This window comes from Molossus molossus, unplaced genomic scaffold (assembly GCF_014108415.1).
Source record: "Molossus molossus isolate mMolMol1 unplaced genomic scaffold, mMolMol1.p scaffold_m16_p_19, whole genome shotgun sequence".
Classification (NCBI taxonomy): Eukaryota; Metazoa; Chordata; class Mammalia; order Chiroptera; family Molossidae; genus Molossus; species Molossus molossus.
The window spans coordinates 31,211,870-31,233,320 of NW_023425354.1; the positions used below are offsets into that span (position 1 = coordinate 31,211,870).

At 52.4% G+C, this 21,451-nt stretch overlaps 1 protein-coding gene across 2 annotated transcripts; it reads left to right on the plus strand.

The window, feature by feature from the left end:
- The first annotated feature begins 520 nt into the window (after window positions 1-520).
- Window positions 521-21,247, plus strand: LOC118633839 (signal transducer and activator of transcription 5A). 2 transcript variants are annotated; one of them, XM_036267951.1, is made up of 19 exons: window positions 521-575; window positions 1,390-1,527; window positions 1,857-2,013; window positions 3,149-3,238; window positions 6,056-6,230; window positions 11,748-11,878; window positions 12,074-12,225; window positions 12,698-12,853; window positions 13,255-13,434; window positions 14,777-14,864; window positions 14,964-15,086; window positions 15,481-15,573; window positions 16,048-16,254; window positions 16,787-16,881; window positions 16,976-17,106; window positions 17,553-17,708; window positions 18,380-18,446; window positions 18,763-18,867; window positions 19,892-21,247. In XM_036267951.1, the coding sequence occupies exons 2-19, from the start codon at window positions 1,400-1,402 to the stop codon at window positions 20,052-20,054; spliced, it is 2,397 nt and encodes a 798-aa protein (XP_036123844.1). In that variant the 5' UTR covers window positions 521-575; window positions 1,390-1,399; the 3' UTR covers window positions 20,055-21,247. The 2 variants fall into 2 exon arrangements, with proteins under 2 accessions (XP_036123844.1, XP_036123843.1); XM_036267950.1 differs by lacking the exon at window positions 521-575 and having other exon boundaries at window positions 591-1,527.
- The last annotated feature ends 204 nt before the right edge of the window (window positions 21,248-21,451 follow it).

A 21,451-nucleotide genomic window follows, 5' to 3' on the forward strand; every position in this document is an offset into this window, starting at 1 on the left:
CGCACACACATTTACTTTTTTTAAATCGAGAGATTGAAAGATTGCAAATGCCAGAGCTGGGAGGCATCTCCAGCTAGTCCAACCCTTCCTTACTCCCTTTTTACGGATGTGAACACTGAGGCCTGGGTTTGGGATTTCCAGAGGCTGGGATTTCCCAGCCCTCCCACCCACATTCCCCCGCCACTCCTGCGCCTCTTGCTCTCCAGGGTCCGGGGCCGCAGGCGAGGGCCGGCTGGGACTCCCGGTGGATCCCGCCGTCGGGGCAGCCCCCACGCGCGGCACCGCCCAGCCTCACTGCGCGGGGCCCGGGCCGCGGCCGCCGCTGCGCACTCGCGGGGGAGCTAGCGACCGAGGGCGGAGGCGGGGAGGGAGCGACAGAGGCTGGGAGGGGTGTTGGCGAGAGCTCGCGCGCTGTGTATGGTCTATCGGAGGCAGCTGACCTTTGAGGAGGAAATCGCTGCTCTCTGCTCCTTCCTGTAGTAACAACCGCCGCCACAGCCACCAGGAGCCCGGGCCGGGAGCGAGAGCCGCGGGCGCGGAGCCGGCCCTGCCGCCGGACGGCTCGGTGCCACCAGGTGGGTGGCCGGGCAGCGCGTCCCGGGCGGCGCGCGCGAAAGTGGGGACACTTGACTCCTGTTCTGGCCCCGCGCCCAGGGATCCGAAGCTTGACGGCCGGGCGGGGTGCAGGGAACGGTCCCCGCGACCGCGATAGCGACCGAGGGGAGTTTAGGCGCAGCGCGGGCGAGGGACGAAGGACGCGGATAGAGGGAAGGCGCCGCGGGTGGGCGCCGTCCTCGCACGCAGTGGACAGGGGGCGCTGTCGGGCTGGACAGTTGGGAAACCATGGGGCACAGCTGCTGGGGCGCCACGGAAGGGAGGGAGCGTCTGTCTCCCCAACCCTCTTTTAACAACCCTAGCCACGTGCCCGCAGGGACCCAGCTGTCCAGTGGACGCCGTCGGTGGCGAACTTTGGGCTGGAATATCCCCCCTTCCCAGAAACTGGTACTCAGGGTTCAAGGCAGGGTAGGTGGATTCTTGCAGCCTTCCCCAGAGGTCCGTGGGCCTCCGCGGTCAAGTTTCTCTTTCAGTTTTTAGCTGTCCCCCGTCTGGGGAAGCCCCGGTGGGGCGAGGGGAGAGGAAGAGGAGGAGGGCACCTGACTTTGGAGAGCCCCTCCCCAAGCCTCAGCGGGTTCCTTGTTGGAGGGCAGGGCGGCCTTCCCCTCCTCACCATCTTTCTTCCCGCACAGGAAAGCGTGTCTGTGGGAGGGAGGGGCCTGTCCTGACCTGACCGACCGCGGTCCAGGCATGGGTGGGCATAGTAGGGCCAGGGGCAGGCCCAGCACTCGCCTTTGCTGAGGGAGTGCCGTCTCAGCCCTCTGCTCGCCATAGGTGAACGGACATGGCGGGCTGGATCCAGGCCCAGCAGCTGCAGGGAGATGCGCTGCGCCAGATGCAGGTGCTTTATGGGCAGCACTTCCCCATCGAGGTCCGGCACTACTTAGCGCAGTGGATCGAGAGCCAGCCGTGGTAGGTGCCCCTGTCTTCCTCCGTGGGTCCCTGCCTTCCAGGCCCCTTGGACTTTAGGTCTCCGGTTTGTGCTTTGGTGTGATTCTGGTCCTGCCTGTTTCTGTGAGGAAGGGGCTGTGTTCCTGGGAAAGGGGAACAGGGAAATAGGAGCCTGGGAAGGGAGAGGGGATGTATCTAGACTCTGATGCCTGTGAAGCTGCCAGAAACAAGTTCTGTGGGCCCTGGAGCGACCTTAGTCAGGAGCCAGGGACTTCCACCTCCCTCTTGGTACCTGACTTCCTTGCTAAGGAGGCACCACAGTAGGCTTCTTTCCCCTGCCCTGCCCCAAGGGATGCCATTGATCCAGAAAATCCTCAGGACCAAGCTCAGGCCACCCAGCTCCTGGAGGGCCTGGTGCAGGAGCTGCAGAAGAAGGCGGAGCACCAAGTGGGGGAAGATGGGTTCTTACTGAAGATCAAGCTGGGGCACTATGCCACGCAGCTCCAGGTGGGTGTGAGCTCTGGGTCATCTGCAGGGAAGCAGTGTCTGCCTTCTCTTTCCAGCATCAGAACCCCTGGGTTTTTCCTGGCCTGGACACTGACTCACCGTGTGACCTTGACCTTATCGGCAACTTTTCTGTGCTTCAATTTCCCCCACCCCCTCTTTCTAAATCATACTTGTTGAATTCCTTTAGCATATTACAAAGCAAGAGGTGAGCTGTGTTTGTCCTCAAGAGAAGGCGGGTGGGTGAAATGGCATTCTGGACAGAAGCAGAAGGGATGGAAGTAGACTGGGTCAAGGTTCCTTTATTGGAGAAAGGAAGACTGACAGATTGTAGAAATGAGGGAACGAGGCAACCAGACATCCCTCTTGGTGCACTTTTAAAGGTGGGAGAGCTTTTGAAGTGGGGCAGGAGAGGAGCAGAGTTGTCCTGGGGGCAACTCTGGATAAAAGAGCCTTGAATTAGGGTTTAAGATGTAGTTTCTCCTTCACTTGGGGGGAGGGAAAAAGAATAGGGGGGAGAGGAAATTTTTGTGGAAGCAGGAAAGGGATGTGGGTAGTAATCATAGTCAAGCATTTATTGGAACTCACTAGTATTTCTTAGAGAACCACTCTTAAACAAGTAGCAGGGTGCCAGGGAAATAAAAAATCCATCACAGAAGAGGGAGGAAGCAAGAAAAACCTGGAGTAAAGAGGGAAGCAGAATAAGAACCCAGAGCTGGAGCCTGGTGGAAAGTACCTTGACCTTGGCATTAGGTGCTCTGAGTCTTGAGTCATCTGCTCACTCACTTGTTTCTCTCTGGATAAGTACTTAACCTCTCTAAGCATCAGTTTTCTCATCTTTGAAATGGGGATAACCGCTTCTGCTATGTCATAGGGTTTCTGTCATGCAAAAGTCATAAGATATGGTCAATTGGGTGTGCTTTGTAAACTCCACATTTCGAATGCACTGCAAACCAAATGAAGATGGGGGGCAGGGAATCAAGTCAAGGAGAGACAGAGGTGTCTGGTGACAGTTCCTGAGGCTTCCTGGGGAAAGCTGAGGCAAGGGCTAGAGGAGAAGAAATTGTGGGCCTGGCACTGCAACGGGCATGGTGGGCACAAAGGATGGCTACTGGTAGCTGCTCTTGGATTCTTTCAGAACACGTATGACCGCTGCCCCATGGAGCTGGTCCGTTGCATCCGGCACATTCTGTACAATGAACAGAGGCTGGTCCGAGAAGCCAACAATGTGAGTGCCCCATGGGTATGGGGAGAGGAGTTGGGAAGTCCTTTTTCTCCAGACACAACTGTGATTTATAAATACTGGCATGAGAAAGCACCAAAGAAATAAGAGACATGAGCAAGTGTGAGGGGCATTATTATTTGCAGGTATAGAGTGACCCTCCTGGTTCTACCATTTACTAGCTGTGTAACTTGAGCAAGTTGCTTAACTTCTCTGAACCTGTGTTTCTTCAATTATGAGTAGGGATAGTAATAGTACCTACCTTGTGGGATTATTGTGAGCATTAAATGAGATACTGTGTGGGCCAGGGATAGACAAACAGACCAGTGAAACAGAAGAGGAAGCTCTAAACACACAGACACACACCTGGAAACTCTTATCTATGTCAGAAATGGCATTGCCTATCACCAGGGAAAAGATTTGTCATTCAACAAATGGGGCTGGGGCCAAATAAGAAGTATTCTCTGGTGTGGTCTGTGAGGAGAAATGGAGCCAAGGTTTGTGTCAGAAAAGTGAATACAGGCAAGCTCAGAGAAATGAGGCCCCGAGAGGCAGAATAGGAACTCATCCCCCAAGTTCTGGAATCAAAGGCATTGAACATCTGCTTGGATAGCGGTACCAATGTTATACTATGTGCAATAAAGCCAAGTGAATTTTACAAAATGATATCACACAGATAAAGACCACAGAATAGTGCCTGGAGCACAGGTCATATTTATTATTTGTTTGTTCAGGAATGGGGCAGTTCATTCAGTACTCTTGAGGTCTGGCGGTGTGTCTGACCTGGTCCCACCCGAAAGGAATTCAGGTGATGACAGATTCTCTAGCGGTGAACTGAGTGCTAAGGGGTCATCAGCGGGAAATGTACCCAGCTCAAATTGGGGCAGGCTGGCAGGGGACATGTCCTGAGAAAGGAGAGGTCTGAACTCCAGAGGAGAAAGTAGGAGGGAGGAGTTTTTAGTCAAAAGTAGCAACAGTATTGCCCCAGCTGGTATGGCTCAGTCGTTAGAGCATCAGCCTGTGGACCAAAGGGTCTCAGGTTCAATGCCTGGTCAAGGGTATGTACCTGGGCTGCAGGTTTGACCCCCTGCACATGCGGAAGGTACTCAATCATGTCTCTTTCTCTCTCTCTTTCTCTTCCTCCTCCCTCCCACTTTCTCTAAAAATCAATGGAAAAAATATCCTCAGGTGAGGATTAACAAAAAAAAAAGTAGCAACATATTTATGGTGGCAGGAAGACAGGAGTCATCTTATCACATTTGAAGACTTACAAGTAGTCAGTGCAACTGGGGAGAAGGGAGTCAAGTGGGGAGTCCCGATAGGTAAAGCCAGAGAGGAAGCAGAAGCCAGGTCACAGAGGGTCATTTAGGACAACCCTTGTGTCCCTTGACTTGTTGCAATCACAGAGCTTTCTGTAAATGTACAAATGAACTTAGTTTCAATTAAGAAATACATGCTTATGATGCAGGTGTTGTCATGGTCCAGGGGGCAGGAGGTGGGAATCATTCCTTCTCCCAGCCACCTCTGATGTCTAGGCCTTGGGGATTTTGTGGTCCACAAGACAGATGAGGTCCTAGCACTGAGAAGGCTCGCACCCTAGTGCAGGGAGGCAGACAAGAAAGAAGTAAACCCAAGAACTAGCCACTCTCGGACAAGAGCTGTGCTGTTTTAAATTAGCCCTTCAGAGAAGGCCACTCTGGAAAGGTGCCGGTTGAAGTGCCAGCCTCAGGAAGATTTGGTGCCAGAATGTTCCAGAGTGATGGAACAAAAAGTGCAGAGGCCCTGGGGCAGGAATGTGCTGTGTGTTCAAGGAACAGAAAGTAGCTGTTGTGCTTGGAGAGCAGTGGAACCGGGGGTGGGGGTAGGCAGAGGCTATCAGCTAGGGCAGGGGGGGCTGTGGGAAGGAGTTTGGGATTCATTCTGAGGACAGTTCATTGGAAGGGCCCTGAAGACTTGATCGAGAAAAAGATCAGACCAGGTCACTTAAATGTCTGGATCCACAAAGCCCGTTAACACCTCCCCTATAACTTCACTTTGGGGTCTTTAGGACACTGCCTGTGAGGGGTTCACTTTATCCCTGCTTCCCTCAGTCACAGGTAGGTGAGTGAGGACAAAGATGATGTGTGTTGACCTAGCCGGTTCCCCACTCTGTCCCCAGCACCTAGCACAGCGCATGGCGTTGGATCAGTGAAAGAATGTGGAAAGAGGGGTCATCAGCATTAGTAGGAAAACCCAGGTAACTCCTGGGATGTGTTAAGTTCTGGTCTCTTTAAAGATACTTTAGCCCTGGCCGGTTTGGCTCAGCGGTTGGAGCGTCTGCCTGCGGTCCGGAGAGACCCGGGCTCGGTTCCCGCTAAGGGCACGTACCTCGGTTGCAGTTTGTCCCAAGCCCTGGTTGGTCGTGCGGGAGCAGCCACTCGATGTGTCCCTTTCACATCGATGTTTCCCTCTCTCTCTCTTCCTCTCTCTCCCTCCCACTCTATCTGTACAAAAAATGGAAAAATGTCCTCGGGTGAGGATAAAAAAAAAAAAAAAATTAAAGAGATTTTAGATGGACTGTGTTTGGGATGCTCTGGTGGAGGCCAGAACTGCACAGAAGTTCCTCCTATGCTTGATGAAGATGCCATGGTCTGCCAGCTCACATGTTTCTCTTCCTTCTTTGCCCCTTCCACTCCAATTCTAACAAGTGACTGTCTTTCTGATTCAAATTGCTTTTCCTTCTTACTCTGGATTTGGAGTTTGGGGTCTGTAGTACTGGCATTCCCCAAGGCCTGAGATGTTCTCCCATCCTCACTGCTGCCTGCACTTCTGATATGTCCCCAGGGTACCTCTCCTGCTGGGATCCTGGTTGATGCCATGTCCCAGAAACACCTTCAGATCAACCAGACATTTGAGGAGCTGCGACTGGTCACGCAGGACACCGAGAATGAACTGAAGAAGCTGCAGCAGACTCAAGAGTATTTCATCATCCAGTATCAAGAGAGCCTGAGGATCCAGGGTGAGGCCGCTGTGGCGTGGGCTGTGTGTGGTGATGGGAGTGAGAACCACTTTGTGAGCTCCTGCAGGGTTGGGGCTAGGTCCGTGTCTGTTTTCAGGGAACCTTCCCCAATACGTAGGAGGAATAATAGCTCTGGGTGGTGGAGCCTCTGCTGTGGGCTAGGCTCTGGGCTAAGCCCTTTGCATGCACGATTCAATTCAACGTTTACAACAGTTCCAGGATGTAGGTGGTTATATTATCCCTATTTTTCAGATGGTAAAATTGAGATTCAAAGAGAACATGTTACTTGGCCTAGATTGCTTGTAGATTGCAGAGATGTGTCATAAAATCCCTATACTTTATTAACCAATATTGTTTTCCTAATTGTAGGTATTCAGTGAATATCTCAATGAATGAATAAATGGTTGAATATGGGCAAAGTGTTCCCCAGTCAGAGGTTTAGGTTGGGAGTTCTCAGGTTGAACCAGGCTGGGGAGACATAGAACTTCAGGAATGTCCCTTCTTTAGCTTCCCTTATAGGAGATGGAACTGGAAGGAGGAGGTAACAGTGGAAAATTCTCCTGTCTCCTAGGTCTGTATTTTGCCAGAGACAGCCACAATAAGGGAATGGGGAAAGAAAAATAAACTCGCCCTGGCTAGTTTGGCTCAGCGGTTAAAGCCTCGGCCTGCGGTCTAGGGAGACCCGGGTTCAGTTCCCGCCAAGGGCATGTACCTCGGTTGAAGTTTTTCCCTGGCCCTGGTTGGGTCGTGGGGATGGCAGCCATTCGATGTGTCCCTTTCACATTGATGTTTCTCTCTCTCTCTCCCTCCCACTCTATCTGAACAAAATCTCGAAAAATGTCCTCGGGTGAGGATAAATAAAATAAATAAATAAATAAAAAGACATTAAAAAAAAAAAAAGAAAAAGAAACTCAAGGGAATTAACCCCAGGTAGAATTTGAGGAGTCTTGAAACCTGGCCCGTCTTCCACCCACTCCAGACTGACCCCAGAGCTGTACCACCCCATCCTAGTGAGAGCAGGAAGCACCGAGCTGCCTTTTCCTTTGCTCTTCTTTTTCTGGCTTCTTCAGGTAGAACTTTAGGTCATGGATTTTAGGTCTTTCTTCTTTTCTAATATATATACATTCGGGGTGGTAAACTTCCCGCTAAGCAATGTTTTAGCTGCATCTCATGATTTTGGATTTGCTGCATATTCATTATCATTCATTTTGAAGTTTTTTTTCATTTCTCTTCTGATTCTTTTACCCATGCATTTAGAAGTATATTGTTCAATTTGCAAATATTTGTTTTTTTCTAGATGTCATATTATCGATTTCATTTTCATTTTATTATTGAATTCTATTGTTGTCATAGAACACATTCTCTATGATCTCGGTTCTTTTAAATTTATTGAAACTTGTTTTATGGCCCAGCATATGGTCAGTCTTGGTGAGTGTATCTGGTGGACTTGACAATAATGTATTTCCTGCAGTGTTTCATTAAAAAGCAGCAATCAGCCCTGGCCGGTTTGGCTCAGCGGTTGGAGCGTCGGCCTGCGGTACAGAGAGACCCGGGTTCGGTTCCCGCTAAGGGCACGTACCTCGGTTGCAGTTTGTCCCCGGCCCTGGTTGGTCGTGCGGGTGGCAGCCACTCGATGTGTCCCTTCACGTCGATGTTTCTCTCTCTCTCTCTCTTCCTCTCTCTCCCTCCCACTCTACTTGAACAAAAAATAGAAAAATGTCCTCGGGTGAGGATAAAAAAAAAAAAAAAAAAAGCAGCAATCATAAATTCAATTATGTTAACAAATATACATAATACTTATTTTAAAATAAATATTTAAATGTATGTTATAAATATATAACATTATGCATGTTGTATATAACTATATCACATATGTGTATATTATATAAAACATATTATAAATATTTATATATATATTTATTATGTTAACATAACATTTTACCAAAAAAAAAAAGTAAAAACATCTATATTTTCCAAAACAAAATTTAGTGAGTAGAGTGGCATTGCTTTACATTTTTACAAATCTCTTTAATGTTCGGGTGAATAAGAGATAGCTGGATCTTTCTCTCACTCTGTTGTAATATCACATCTCTTGCAGCCTCTAGAAAATTCCACTGTATAATTATAAGAGATTAAAAGAGAAAAAGGCAAAGTCTTATGACTTTTGAAACACTTTGGGCTTTGTGGACTTCCCATAAGGGTCTTGGGAACCCTCCAGGCTGCCCTGGTCCACACTTAGAGAACGACTGATCTATGTCTTTATTTATTTTTTTGCCTAATTGTTCTATCAGATGCTGAAAGAGAGGTATCAGAATCTCCCATTGCATTCTGAAATTGTGTACTTCTCCAATTATTTCTGTAAATATTTCCTTTATGTATTTTGAAGCTTTGTTGGTAGACTCATATACATTTACGATAATTGTCTTTCTGATTGATAGATACTTGACTAATCATGAAATGTCTTTCTCAATTTCTGGTAATACTCTTTGTCTTGAAATCTACTTTATTGAATGTTAATATAACTTCTCAAGGCTTCTTGTTCTATACTGGCACAACGTATCTTTATTCATGCTTTAAAAAATTTTAAATGTAGACAGCACATAGTTGTCTTGCTTTTTTATTTTTTTCCTTTATTGATTTTAGAGAGAGAGGAAGGGAGACGGAGAGAGAGAAACATCGATGAGAGAGAATATCGACTGGCCAATTCCTGCATGCCCCCCACTAGGGATCGGGCCCACAACCTGGGCATGTGCCCTGACCAGGAATCGAACCTGTGACCTATTGATGTATGGGTCGGCGATCAACCACTGAGCCATACCGGCTGGACAGTTGTGTTGCTTTTGTATTTATTCTGACAACTTTTACTTTAATTAAGGTGTTTAATCCATTCATATTTAATGTAATATTTAATGTAGTGCTGTTGAGGTCTATACTTTAGTATTTATTTTCAGTTTTGTCTCATATTGGGTTTTGTTTCTTTATTTCTCCTTTTATTATTATCTAATTTTTTTTTTTTTTAATTTTTTTTTTTAATCCTCATCCGAGGACATTTTTCCATTTTTTGTACAGACAGAGTGGGAGGGAGAGAGAGGAAGAGAGAGAGAGGGAAACATCGATGTGAAAGGGACACATCGAGTGGCTGCCACCCACACGACCAACCAGGGCCGGGGACAAACTGCAACCGAGGTACATGCCCTTAGCGGGAACCGAACCCGGGTCTCTCCGGACCGCAGGTGGACGCTCTAACCGCTGAGCCAAACCGGCCAGGACTATTATCTAATTTTTATTAGGATTCTCTTTTAATTTACCTAGTTAAGTTTTCCTCCTAACCCTGCCCTATCAAGTGTTTTCTGTACCCTGAGGCCAGCACATTGCCTGAATCACCGTAGGTGTTGAGTAAATGTTGGTGGGATGATTCTACATGTCTTTCTCCGGTCTGATTCCACACCAGACTGACCCCAGAGAAAAGACTGCCCACTTCCCAGATGAGGGAACAGGAGAGCCAAGCTATTAGTTCTACCCAAGGCCTTGGACTGGTTTTCATGTTGATGACCCTATTCTGGGGTTTTCTGTTTCCTATGTACGGGTTTGAGTTTGGATTCTGGTTTGGGTTTGTACCCATCGTGCAATGTCAGTTCCGTCTCATTTATCAGGTTCACCCATCAGAAGCACAGACTATTGATCTGTTTGTGAAGGGAAGGCTCGGCTCCCTCCAGTGGAGCAGACAGTTGCCCCACTTCTGGCATCCTTCCCAGAAACTTCTGCCAACTTCCAGAAGCCTAAGTGGGTCACTTGTGTAGAGAGGCAGGACCCAGGGCGGCAGGATTCCTGGGGTGGCCATCCCGATTACTCTGCTGTGTTCCCTGCTGGACAGTGCTCTTCCTGCTCAGCGCGCTTCCCTGCAGTGAGACTGGAGCCATAGTTCTGAATTCCCTTCTCGTTCTGGCTCTTCCTGGCTGTCTGGAGCTGCTCTGGTCTGTCCCAGCTTGTGCGACCATGGGGTGGGGCCTAGGTCAGTGTGACATGGCCCTCAGAGGCCTGCCAGGAACTTGACCAAGACATGCTGATGCTCACACTTGACTCAGCCTGAGCAAGGACACTGGGATGTTCAAAAAGGCGATTGGCACCGCATAATTACCCCGGTGTTTGGGAGAGTGGTTCCCTTGGAGGGAGTATGGGATTGCAAGCTGGGGAGGGTGGACAGGTGGCTTTGGCTGCAATGTTTGATTTCTTAAGCCGGTTATAAATTCACAGGTGTTTTATTTTCTGTTTTGTTTTATATAATTCCTTCTACCTTCTCTAAGTCTTAAATATTTCATAACAGATATTTTAAAAAGTGGTAATGAGGCCTCACTGACTCCCTATTTCTGCCATTGATGAGTTTCCTAAAGCTAATATGAAGAGAGCTGCCTCTTTTTCCTGAGAGAATCTTAAACTTTATTTATTTATTTATTCATGCATTCATTTATTCATTCATTCATTCATTCATTCATTCATTCATTCATTCATTTATTTATAATTCTCACCTGAGGATATGCTTAGAGACCAGAAGGGAGGAGGAGGGAGGGAGGGAGTGAGAGAGAGAAGCATCAATGCGAGAGAGAAACATTGATCGGTCGCCTTCCAGAGGTGTCCCAACCTGGGATTGAACCCACAACCCAGCTATGTGCTCTGAACAGAATTCAAATCGGCACCATCAGCAGCCTTTGGGTGCACGGGACGACGCTCCGTCACCAGAGCCACTCCAACCTGGGCGAGAATCTTGCTGCTTTTGTGTGGCCTGGGTGTGAGTGTGTGTGTGTGTCTCTCTCTTCCATCTCTTCTCTTCCTGTTGGTCAGCTGAGCTCACAGCGACCCAACCCGGACAAACTTGTTAGGCACCTTCCAGCAGGCAGAGACTCCTCCTTCCCTGAGGAGAGGCTGCTGGGCTCTGGGAGGCAGCACAGCGCCGAGGCTGCGTGTGAGGCTGGGGCTGAGAGCTGCTTGCCTCTGTCACCCTTCAGTCCTGTCCTGTACCCGTGAAACAACAAGGACTGACTCTCACCGAGAGCGTCCACGTGCCAGGCAGCCTCTGAGCATTTTCCATATCATCCCTTTTGAATCCCACAGCAACCCTCAGAGGCAGGAAACAGAATTCTCCCATTTTGCACATGGGGAGATTGAGGCACAGGCGAGGGAAGTGATTTGCCCGTGTCCACTCAGCTAGCAAATGGCCAGGGCCAACTTCAAACTAGGCAGTGAGGCTCCAAGCTAGACCCCATGTTCCTAGGGTGGCAGGATCCTCCCCAGCTGTGCCCACAGCTTTGTCCCCCCAGTCTCTAGAGGTGGCTTTGAGTTGGGGGGCCAGGAGTGAAGCTGGCTCATCTCTGGTGCCCTTGGGTGCCAGAGCCCTGACTTGCCATTGGTCAGTCATGTGACCTGGAGAGTCTTGTCTGCAGAACAGGTGGGTGTGGTTTCTGTGGGTTTCCTACTGGAAGCTGGAGCTCATGGTCATGGGTGTCCTGTCCCCTCCTCTAGCTCAGTTTGCCCAGCTGGCCCAGCTGAACCCCCAGGAGCGTCTGAGCCGGGAGACAGCCCTGCAGCAGAAGCAGGTGTCCCTGGAGACCTGGCTGCAGCGAGAGGCCCAGACGCTGCAGCAGTATCGCGTGGTGAGTGGGGTCTGTGTCCCTCTCCTGGGGGGGATCCACACCCAAGAGAGAAAGAGAGCCAGGACGAGAGCAGGACCCAGGGGAGCAGGAGGCCTGTGAGCACAGCAGGTCGGGGAGGGGGCCCTGCCCCCTGAGAGAGGCCCTGCAGGGCTGTGCTCTGGGAGCCCAGAAGGGCCTGCTGTCCCCCTCCCTCAGGAGCTGGCCGAGAAGCACCAGAAGACCCTGCAGCTGCTGCGGAAGCAGCAGACCATCATTCTGGATGACGAGCTGATCCAGTGGAAGAGGCGGCAGCAGCTGGCTGGGAATGGAGGGCCCCATGAGGGCAGCCTGGACGTGCTGCAGTCCTGGTAATGGGGAGGGGGAGGCAGGCAGGGGCAGGCTCAGAGGTGGGCAGGGGCTCAGGGTGGTGCTACCCGCTGCTTATTCTGCTCCTGTGTTTCCATGTGCCGCCGGCTCGCTCTGTCCTGTGACAGGCCCATTTCACCAGTGGTCTGGTTCCTGACACGGACTTTGGTGCCCCCAATCATGTCCCCTCCCTGGGGAGGGAATCCCTGTGTTGGGGCCGAGGGCCGGTGTGCAGAGTGATGCTGGGGCTGGTTAGGTCCAAACCCGGGTCATGCCTCTGTGTGTGCCTGTCCCTGGAAGACAGGGTGCTCTGCTCTGCTCTGCTCAATGGACAGGAGCGGTGGCTAAAAGCCTTCCTGGGTTAGGTTGGAGCTGGCTCTTGGGGGGCTCAGCCAGACTGGGGGCCTTGACACTTCTGGCCTGGCGATGGGGTGAAGCCGCTGTCCTTCCCTTTGGCTCGGGGCTCGTGTGCAGGTGTGAGAAGTTGGCGGAGATCATCTGGCAGAACCGGCAGCAGATCCGCAGAGCTGAGCACCTCTGCCAGCAGCTGCCCATCCCCGGCCCCGTGGAGGAGATGCTGGCTGAGGTCAATGCCACCATCACGGACATCATCTCAGCCCTGGTGACCAGGTGATTGCTGCCTCTCGGCCGCGCCCAGTCCCGCATGTAGTGGCATGGCGGAGGCAAAGGGGTGCTTTGCAGATGGGGGGCTCTCGCTTGAATCCTTGTCTCTCTCTGCCTCACACCCCATCCCCTCTGTCCCCAGTCGCTATGGCCGCTTGGCGTTGACCTTTCCTCGTTTCTCAGTGAATGCTACATGGGCTGCCCTTCGTCCTGCAGCCGTGCCAGCTGCCCAGTTCATTTCACTGCCTCCCTCCCGCCATCCCCACAACTCTCAGTGGCCTCCCTGGAGCGGGCTCTCTGCCACGTGCTCTTCCTTTGCCTGCTGAGCCCTGTGCGAGGCATCCTCCCCACATGGAGGACAGGAGCCCTGTCCCCTGAGGCAGCGTCTCGTCACTGTGTCCCTGCAGCACGTTCATCATTGAGAAGCAGCCCCCTCAGGTCCTGAAGACTCAGACCAAGTTTGCAGCCACCGTGCGCCTGCTGGTGGGTGGGAAGCTGAACGTGCACATGAACCCGCCCCAGGTGAAGGCCACCATCATCAGTGAGCAGCAGGCCAAGTCGCTGCTCAAGAACGAGAACACCCGCAAGTACGTGTGTCCTTCCTCACATGTGCCTCTCCCCAAGCTCAGTCTGGGGCTGCCTGTATCGTCCGTGGAATCCCAGTGATGGGACCGCTCAGCCTCCCTCTCTGCAGTCCGTTGTCCTGGCATTGCAGACGTGGTCCAGTGCCTCTTCGGTTCATTCTGTCCTGGTGCACACTCGCTCCTCCTGATTAGAGGCTTTCCCCGGTGCCTGCTGGGCCCACACGTAGTAGGTCTACAAGGATTGCACTGCTCGGGTGTTCTAGGGTCGGTGCGAAGCACTGGGTCACAGTGTAACCCAAACTGAACTTGGCTGTGTCTTGACTGGCAGAGCAGCAGCAGACATGAGAAACGATTACTGGTGTGTGACGGGGAGACATGTGGAAGTGGGTCATGGTGTGGGTGGAGCCGAATGACAGTCTCAGGCTGCAGGTGCATGGGAGGCGGCTAGTGGAAGCATGGAGAAGGAAGACTTCCAGACAGACAGACATGGGCCTTGTCTTGAAGATGCATGTGTGGATGGAGAACCCAGGCGGGGGGCTGGGGTCAGGACAGGCCACCTCTAAAGGGTGCAGTGAATGAATAAATCGAAGGAATAAACGTGTGAAGTGGGAGACCTCGTCATGGGTACTGAGTGCCTGCCACGTGATCTGGGGAACAGGATGATGAAGAAGGCACAGAGGTTTCCACTTGCCTAGATCTTATGCTTCGGCTGGGGAGGGAGACAGTCATATGCTTTTGAAAATAAGGCAGTGTCAAAAGGTGATAAACCGTAGAAAGAACATTAAAGCAGAGTGACATCACGGCATCTGGATAGACGTTTCCACACCACACGGGTGGTTGAGGAAGGCCTTTCTGAGAAGATATTTGCCCTGAGACCTGAATGAGAAAGTCAAGAATGTTTGGGGCGACAGGAAGAGGGAGTGCTGAAGTCCTGAGGTTGGCCTCGAGCTTGCGTGTTCAGCAAACAGACAAGGCAGCATGGCTTGCTCGTCCTGAGTGAGAAAAGAGGAACCCAATGAGACCAGGGAGGCGGGCAGGGGGTGACCATGGGGATCCTTGTAGGCTGTGGTCATGATTTTTATTTTAAGTTCACTAGAAGCTGCTGGAGGCCCCTGAAGGCCCTCACGTCAATCTTTATGCCCAAGGTATTTTGAACCTAATGAGAGACCCAGACCCCATCCTTGAAGCCATTGCTTGACTACTGTCAGGTTGATGAGAAGTAGGGCCAGAGACACACCAAGGACCATTCTTAGGGGATGGGGTGGAGGCTGTGGGCCCCAGTCAGCAGACAGGGCCATGCTCCTGGCCTGGCCGTGTGGAGATGGGGTTCCCTTCTCTTCCACAGCGAGTGCAGTGGAGAGATCTTGAACAACTGCTGTGTCATGGAGTATCACCAAGCCACTGGTACCCTCAGTGCCCATTTCAGAAACATGGTGAGGACAGGGCCTGGATCTGGGAGGGAAGATCTGCCCAAAGCTCAGTCCTTGTAACCAGCTCCTGTCTCCCTGTCCCCCTCGGACCCTACCCTACAGTCACTAAAGAGGATCAAGCGTGCTGACCGGCGAGGCGCAGAGTCTGTGACAGAGGAGAAGTTCACAGTCCTGTTTGAGTCTCAGTTCAGTGTAGGCAGCAATGAGCTCGTGTTCCAGGTGAAGGTGAGGCCACACACCCCTATCTGCTGCAGGCTACCCAGAAAAACAAAGGGACCTGCCTGCGGCCACCCAGCTGGTTCGGGAAAGCCGGGGAGCTCTGACCCCTCTCTCGCATGGCCCCAGACAAGTTACCCTGTGATGCTATCAGAAAACCTACTTTCACTCTGCCAGTGAACGTTTGCAAGGTTACCTTATAATCTGGCACCAGCCCACAGAACTTAGGCAATGGGCCAAGAAGAAAGATGTTGTGTTTTTCGTGTTTGTTTTTGCTTTGGTTTTGTTGGGAGGGGCTTGTGGTTGGGACTGTGGGTAAGCAATGAGGGTTGAGAGTCTTGCCCAAGCCAAGGGCAAGATGGTGGTCATATGCCCTCAGCTTTCATTTTTTTGACTGTCCTAGACCCTGTCCCTTCCCGTGGTTGTCATTGTTCATGGCAGCCAGGACCACAATGCCACCGCCACAGTGCTGTGGGACAACGCCTTTGCTGAGCCGGTGAGTCCCCATGGGACCCCCGTCTCTAGACCCTAGGATCTCCCAGGGACATTCTCAACCCCTCAAGGCCCCTGCTGAGTGGTCGACCCCCCACCTAGGATGGGACCAGAGTGAGGCGCGGTGACGGGCAGCTGGGGTGGTATAGCCTCAGGCTCTGTTGAGGCTCCGGTCTTGAGAGCAGGGTCTCCCAGCTCTGAGAGCTTGCTCCTTGGGGTCTGGTCCCTGATCTTCCTTTGGCTTGTGGTTTGGTCACTGATCTTTGTCCTCGGTCCCCTGGTCTGGGTCTCCATCCTGCACACCCACCCCTCTGCCCCCGCCACCCCGCCTTTCTTTCCTTTGTGTTCGTCTCCCTTTCTGGATCTTTCTCAGTCCCCTCTGTCGCTAGGTGTCTGTGTATCTGTGTGTCTGTTAGTGTGTAAGTGTTTCCTACTCCCTCAGTCTGCCTTTTCTCCCCCTTTCCTCTGTCCCGCTCAGGGCAGGGTGCCATTTGCCGTGCCTGACAAAGTGCTGTGGCCGCAGCTGTGTGAAGCGCTCAACATGAAATTCAAGGCCGAAGTGCAGAGCAACAGGGGCCTGACCAAGGAGAACCTCGTGTTCCTGGCACAGAAACTGTTCAACAGCAGCAGCAGCCACCTCGAGGACTACAACAGCATGTCCGTGTCCTGGTCCCAGTTCAACAGGGTGAGGGACACCGGCTGCCCCCCTGCAGTGCCACGCCACCCTCCCCCACCCCACAGACAGGATCCTGCCCCAGGTCAGCGCCCCACCCTCGCTGACAACCAGGAAAGGTGGAAGGGGCTGGTACCCCAAAGAACGCAGTCAGCTGTGACAGCCAAGCAGGACCATGGAAAGGAACCAGAGCTGAGTCAGGGTCCTTGGGTTCTAGTCCCGGCCTTGCTGACTCCTGGGCCAGGCCCCTCCCTTCTCTGCTGCGGTTTTCCCCTCTGTGAGGGGAAGGGGGTGGGCACGAATGACCGTGGAGCTCTCGTCCAGCTCGGCCAATTCTGTGCACACCCTACCCCTCCCCTGGGGTTGTCTTGGACGTCTGTGTCTCAGGCACCAGAGGCGAGTTGACTCTCCAGGTCCCTCGGACAGGGGTTGGGGACTGTCAGAGTGTGGGACAGGTAGGGTGAGGAATGGAGAGAGGACAAGAGGGTGCCACCTGTGACGACAGGGGCGCAAGCCCTGACTTGGGGTTTCCTTGGGTCCTCAGGAGAACTTGCCGGGCTGGAACTATACCTTCTGGCAGTGGTTCGACGGGGTCATGGAGGTGCTGAAGAAGCATCACAAGCCCCATTGGAATGATGGGTGAGGAACGGTGGGCGAGGGGGTTGGGAGGGCTTGGGCTCGGGGGACGGTAGCTGCTGGCCCAGCAGTGACTCTGTATGCTCCATGTACTTAGGGCCATCCTAGGTTTTGTGAATAAGCAACAGGCCCATGACCTGCTCATCAACAAGCCCGATGGAACCTTCTTATTACGCTTTAGTGACTCAGAAATCGGGGGCATCACCATTGCCTGGAAGTTTGACTCTCGTGAGTGCCCTATTTGGTCCACAGATCCCCCCCCATTTTCCTGCCCCTCATTCTCCATCAGGCCAGCATACATAGATGATACCTGGTGGGAGAGGGGAACTGAGCTCAGAGTCTGAGAGGAAACCCATTCCTTTTCTATCAGTCTCCATTTTGGGCAACCTCAAATCACTGTCCCCCTAGACTCCAGGCTCGCTGGGTAGTCCCTCAGCAGTCTCATCCTCTTCCTCTGTGCCTGGACCCAGCCTTGTTGGTATCTACTCGCCTGGTCTGCTGGGTGGAATGTCCCCATGGACATTTCCTTGCCTCGTGCCAGGGATCACAGGGACGGGTTGCAGCGCAGGCTAGTAAAAGCCCCGAGGTCTCCGCGAGCCTGCCCTAAAATCCCACGAGCCCGGGCCCCCTCCTGATGGCAGTGGTTTGTGGGAATGAGCTTGTCCTTTTCACAGCTGACCGCAACCTGTGGAACCTGAAGCCGTTCACCACACGGGATTTCTCCATCCGGTCCCTGGCCGACCGGCTGGGGGACTTGAACTATCTCATCTACGTGTTTCCCGACCGGCCCAAGGATGAGGTCTTCGCCAAGTACTACACTCCTGTGCTCGGTGTGTCCTGCCTGCCCCGGTCCTCCCGACCCTCCGCAGCCCAAGGACACACTCTCAGACTAGGCAGTGGGGCTCCCCAGCGAGAGTCCAGGGGCCATTCTGCCTGTGGGCTTTGGTCATGGGATAGTGCAAAGCATGTGGAGAGGATTTCAGGGCTCACAAGAGAGGAGAGGGATAGCGAAACCTCTGAGTCTACTCTCTTCCCTGCAAAGAGAAAAGCTGAATAGACTCTCACTTCTGCACCCTTGGAAGAAGAGGGTGCGGTGCTGGGGGAGGAGCCAGGATAAGTCAGACCCACAGATAATGCACTTCTTCATCCACGCTGTCACTGCTTCCCACCCTAATCCTGCCCCCGGCTTGAGTGGAGGGAGCACAGTGGACAGGTTTTTCCTCTTCAACCTGTCCCCAATCCATTGGTTGGGTTTGCTCTTTGCTGTTGATTCTGTGTCCTTGGCAGGAGTAGAGGGAGGGAGAGAGAAAGCTAAGGGCCAGAAAAGGAAGCTGGAGAAGGGATGAGATGGAAGCCGGAGTCTGGGTAGCCCTCTGGCTGGTCTGTCAGCAGGTGTTCATTCGGGGTCCGTGGGAAATCTTATCCTTGGAGAGGAGACAGACTCCATGGGGTGGGTTTCTACCCTCTGACAAGCTCCTAGAAACTTTGGTTCTTGTCACAGTTCCCCCCTTGGCAGCTAAAGCAATGGATGGATATGTGAAGCCACAGATCAGACAAGTGGTCCCTGAGTAAGTGTCCGGGGTCCAGCTCTGGTCTCCTGCCACCTCTATTCTCCCCTGGCTGTCCTCGCCCCTCACCACCCCCACCTCCATTAATGTGCCCAGAGTTCCCTTCCCCCGGCAACCTGGTTCGACCCTGGGGAGGGAACTGGGCTTGGTCACCATGGGACTAGTACCCAGGGCCCCACTCCTGCAGCGGGAGCCCCAGGCCCAGTGGGCAGATTGTCCTTCTACACCTGAAAAAGACATAAAGATGCCCCCTGAGCCTGTGCCCCTCAGCTGCTGCCCTGAGGCCGCTGAGGCCCTGCTCTTCCTCCTCCTACAGGTTTGTGACATCTGCAGACTCTGCTGGGGGCAGCGCCACCTACATGGACCAGGCCTCCTCCCCCGCCGTGTGCCCCCCGGCTCACTATAACATGTACCCACAGAAGTAGGTTGCGTTCTCACAGGGCTTCATGACAGGGAGTTAAGGGGAGACTGGGCACCTGGCCTTGGGCAGAACCCCTAGAAGGCTGGTGGGCCAGGAATCCAGAGTTCCTATGTGTCTGAGACCACCCAGCCGAGGTTGGGCTATGGCATGTGCTCAGGTGCAGGGAGGGTGAGATCAAGCAGTAAAAAGCACAGGGCATTTTGAAACTACACATAGCAGGGTCCTTGCTCTGGTGCTGACTGGCGGTGTGACCTTGGAAAAATTATTGAGCCTCTCTGATGCTTAGTTTTCTCATCTGTAAACTGGAAGCAAGAATACCTGCCTCATGGGATTGGGGGCAGGACTAAATGAGAGTGCAGGTAAAGCATTTAGCACAGGTGAAGCTGTTGTAGGGGCTTCACACAGGACAGCTAGGAATGGGATGGTCATTCTTAGAGCTGGGTGGTAATAGGGTATCATTGCTCCACTCTGGGCTTCCCAGGGTAGAGAATTATTTCTCTTCTGAGCTGTGGGTGGCCTGGGCTGGATGTCTGGTTGCCTGGGAGGCTCAAGCTGTAATGGGGAGTGGGGGTGTCACCAGCCAGGTGGCCCTGACCAAGATTTCAAACATGGTCTGAGCCTCATTTCCTCTTCTGTAAGGTGGAGTAAATGCCTACCTTACAGGTGGCTGGAAGGACTGGAGTAATGTGGTTACCAGGCCCGGGTCATCGTAGGTGTCTAGGATTTAAAGGAATAGTGCCGCAAGTGGGCAGAGCTCACTGGCCCAACCACCTCTTTTTACAGATGAGGACAGAGAGAGGAAAATGAATTCCCTGCTATCCTTCAGTGAGGTAGTGAGAGATGAGACTGTGGTGCCTCCCAAAGAGCCAGTGACAAATTCAACTTGGGGTGCAGAGGTCTGGCCAGAGCTGGTCTTGTTCCCATGATACTCTGGTCTGAGTGGGGAGCAGGCTGGGGACTGCCCCCAGGAGCTTGGGGTAGTGAGGCAGGCCAGCTCCCTCTGACGTCCCCCTCTCTCTACCAGTCCGGACTCCGGCCTTGACCAGGAAGGAGAATTCGACCTGGATGAGAGCATGGATGTAGCCCGGCATGTGGAGGAACTCCTACGCCGCCCGATTGAAAGTCTGGACCCACGCCTGTCCCCTCCTACGGGGCTCTTCACCTCTGCCAGAGGCTCGCTCTCCTGAATGTTGGAATCCCACACTTCTCTTTGGAAACAATACTCATGTGAAGGGTTCATAGTAATTGTGATTTTAGTGTTGCTGTGCGTATCGGTGCCTTTGCAGGCAGCACATGTACGCGTGCATACGTGTGTGTATTTGTGTGTGAGGTGTGCCCACCTCGCCCCCGCAGCCCTGGATCTGTGGCTGCAACAGTGGCAGCCACCCTTTCCTCAGATCAGGGTATTCCAAGGGCCCTGGGCCTGTCTCTGTTGTGGAAGAGACTGAGTTGTCACACCAGGTACTCCCTGCAGGCAAACCTATTCCTGCCAGGGCCTTTATCTGCTCAGAAGCTGTTTGAAACTATTCAAGGAGAATAGAGACAAGCAACATCTCTAAGCTTTATTCCCGGCTTAGAAGCTTCGCCTTCCGTGTGTGTGTGTGTGTGTGTGTGTGTGTGTGTGTGTACGCGCATGCAACACATGCATATGCGCATATATGTATGCATCTGTTCTTGTGCACATATGTTGATCTATTACTTCCTTTACGAGGGAGGTTAGGGTTCAATTTTGAGTAATATTTTATACTTTATCTAATGAATATGGACTCCGGACTTTTTGTAAACTGAGAGCTTATCTAGGTCATGGCTATGTCCCTAACAGCAGAAATGGGTCATTTGAGTTGGGCCTGTCAAAGCTGCTGTGTGTGTCGTTTCTTGGCCTTTTGGCTTCCCATCTGGAGCGTGAGGCCATTACCCATGCTCTGGTTACTTCCCACCCAATATCCTCTCCCCTCCATCTGGCCCCAGCCTTCTTTCCTTGCCTCTGTTGCTTCTAGGAGAGGGGAAGGCAGGTCTAGGACATGGTGGGTGACCAAGGGATCCAGGACTTGCATGGCTGATCCCCTCCAATCCTGGAGAAAACCTGCATTGAGAGACAGCCGCTCGCTGCATGCCTGTGGGATCTGGAGTGAGGGGTGAAAGCTGATCTCTGCTTCTACTCTGCTGGGAGGTGGAACCTGGGAGAGGCCTCATCACAGTTGCATAACTGGCTGTGGTCTGAGAAGGCCTGGCTCCCAACCTCACTTGCTCCGCCCTCTGAGGCTATCTGGCTTGCAGCCAAGGGCAGCTGACAGTGGGATATCGGGAGCCCCAGGTTTAAACCTCTCTGGAGGCAGATGGGGATGGGAAGAGGGAGTCTTTTGTACTTTGTACATAGGCCACACATTTGTGAAAAGTGTTTTTGAATAAAATATTTTTTTCATATAATTGCTGGTGTGGTTTCTGGTTGGGGAGCCCTGGGAGCTGGTGATGTTTTGTTCTTTCCGTTCTACATGGCTGACGCTGTAATGTGCAGCCTAATGATACAACTCTGCTTCTTTTCTGTGTTTTAAGGATGCTGACTCCCCTGGAACACTGTCAGTCC

Excerpts from the sequence above, each read along its gene's own strand:
- LOC118633839 (XM_036267951.1), top strand. The coding sequence starts at position 1,400 with ATGGCGGGCTGGATCCAGGCCCAGCAGCTGCAGGGAGATGCGCTGCGC. Across the intron at positions 16,882-16,975 it reads AAGCCCCATTGGAATGATGG|GGCCATCCTAGGTTTTGTGA; the intron begins GTGAGGAACGGT and ends CCATGTACTTAG. Across the intron at positions 17,709-18,379 it reads GTACTACACTCCTGTGCTCG|TTCCCCCCTTGGCAGCTAAA; the intron begins GTGTGTCCTGCC and ends TTCTTGTCACAG.